This window comes from Lupinus angustifolius, chromosome LG10 (genome assembly GCF_001865875.1).
Source record: "Lupinus angustifolius cultivar Tanjil chromosome LG10, LupAngTanjil_v1.0, whole genome shotgun sequence".
Taxonomy (NCBI): Eukaryota; Viridiplantae; Streptophyta; class Magnoliopsida; order Fabales; family Fabaceae; genus Lupinus; species Lupinus angustifolius.
Window position 1 is genome coordinate 14916566 of NC_032018.1, and position 2009 is coordinate 14918574.

Consider the following 2009-nt stretch of genomic DNA (forward strand, 5'->3'; position numbering starts at 1 on the left):
ATTCGCATCACCACAATAGTATACGATGGTGATGAATTGTGTGGCACAAAAGAGTAACGTAAGTATAGCAAAACTCCATAGACACAAACCACAAATCACCACTATCTTTATTTTCTTAAGCAAAAAAACATGCTTAACCATTCATAATTTCTTTCAAAAACTACCCCAATTAAGAAATTCCACCATGCAAGTAATATATATAAACCCCCTCAATCATTCCATTTTCTTCAGGCTTGATTCGGTCATAAAATCCAAAAGCTAAAAACAATAAATAAATCGTAGAGAAGAGAAGAAGAAAAACAAAACAAAACTTGTGAAAAAAATGAGTTTAAAAAGTTCTTCTCTTCTCTACTTGTCACTTTTTCTTACACTTTCTTGTGCCATTCATGCCTTAGACATTACAAAACTTCTAAACAAATACCCAGAATTTTCCACATTCAACAATTATCTCACACAAACAAACCTTGCTGACCAAATCAACAAACGTAACACCATCACCATCCTCGCCGTTGACAACGGCGCCGCCTCTTCCATCTCCGGGAAATCACAAGCAACCATCAAGGCCATCATTAGTACACATGTTGTCCTAGATTACTTTGATGAGAAGAAGCTCACTGAAGCTATAGGTAGTGGTGATGAGTTAACCACTCTCTACCAATCTTCAGGCCTTGCTATTAACCGGCAAGGGTTTATCAAGGTTGCACTCGTCGGCGAGGGTAACATCGGCTTCGGCTCTGCCGTGAAAGGTGCACAGATTGATGCTGAGCTTGAGCGGACAATCACAACACAACCCTACAATATTTCCATTATTAAAATCTCTAAGTTAATTGTTTTTCCCGGGGCTGATAACGCACAGACTGCGAAGGCAACTGCTCCAGTTTCTTCGCAGTCTGTAGAGGCACCAGCTCCTTCCAGGAAGGTAAAAGCGCCTTCACCTGCACGTGATGAGAGTGTGGCAGACTCCCCAGAAGGAGCTGGTGTCCCAGATGCAGAGGCCTCGGGACAAATCTCCGAGGCTCCGGGTCCTTCAGGTGCTGATGATGCTGCAGATGCTGCTAGTAGCTCATCCTCAAACATTCAGATTGGTTTGGTTGGGATAGTGATGAGCTTTGCTTCTCTCTTGGTTGTTTTGTAAAATGACCAAGAAAGCAAAAAAATAATAATTGAATATCTAAGATATGCATGTACATTTTAGTACACTTGTAGAAGATGGATCGTTTGAAGAAAGGAAACAATATAGGAAGAGATTTTGAATTAGGGTTTGTTGTTATTAGAAATATTTGCAAATGACATCAAACTCTTGTGTTTGATTGTTTGTGGAATATAAATATAAATATAAAAAAAGTACTTTGATATTTTCATATTCTGATTGAGGTGTGAGGCTTTAATCATTTTCTTTTCATTTATTATGTTTTACACATTTTTCCAACCAATTATGCAATATGAATTTACACAACAAATTTCAACCTTCTTGTCTATATATTTTTTCCTTATGCCCATCATTTATATTTTGTTACATTCAGAATAAAAACTCCTTTGAGCTGCTCAAAAATGTGTTTTCTATGCAAATCTGACGTAGAGTGAACTTGACATATCCCTTCAAGTAATAAGTAGTATATTTTTATAAGTAAATAAGTACAACTACAATGAAAAATATGAAACAAACACATGTTAAAAATTGTGATAACTTATTTAATAGATGTTATAATGAGGTGATTGTTTCTGATTAGTGAGAAAGAAAATGATCAATATAAAAGATTTTTATTCATCTAAAAATACCAAGAATTAAAAATAATATTTACCTACATCCATTATATATAAAGTGATTATACCTCTTCACTAGAGATTGAGAAAATGGAACAAGTGCTCCAAATCTAAATCTACCTTCAAATCATGGTTCAGACCGTCTAAACAAAAGACAAGTTATGAACTAATGCACATAGAAGTAGACATAATCAACCACCACACCTTGCCCTATGAAGTTGCATTTAGTGGGTATTCTATCTAGA

At 35.7% G+C, this 2009-nt stretch overlaps 1 protein-coding gene across 1 annotated transcript; it reads left to right on the forward strand.

The window, feature by feature from the left end:
* Window positions 248–1365, forward strand: LOC109357824 (fasciclin-like arabinogalactan protein 3). Its single transcript, XM_019601880.1, has one exon. It carries the CDS (start codon window positions 323–325, stop codon window positions 1133–1135), a length of 813 nt encoding a protein of 270 aa, XP_019457425.1. The 5' UTR covers window positions 248–322; the 3' UTR covers window positions 1136–1365.

What these genes read in the sequence shown, in the direction of transcription:
- LOC109357824 (XM_019601880.1), top strand. Translation starts at nt 323, where the DNA reads ATGAGTTTAAAAAGTTCTTCTCTTCTCTACTTGTCACTTTTTCTTACA.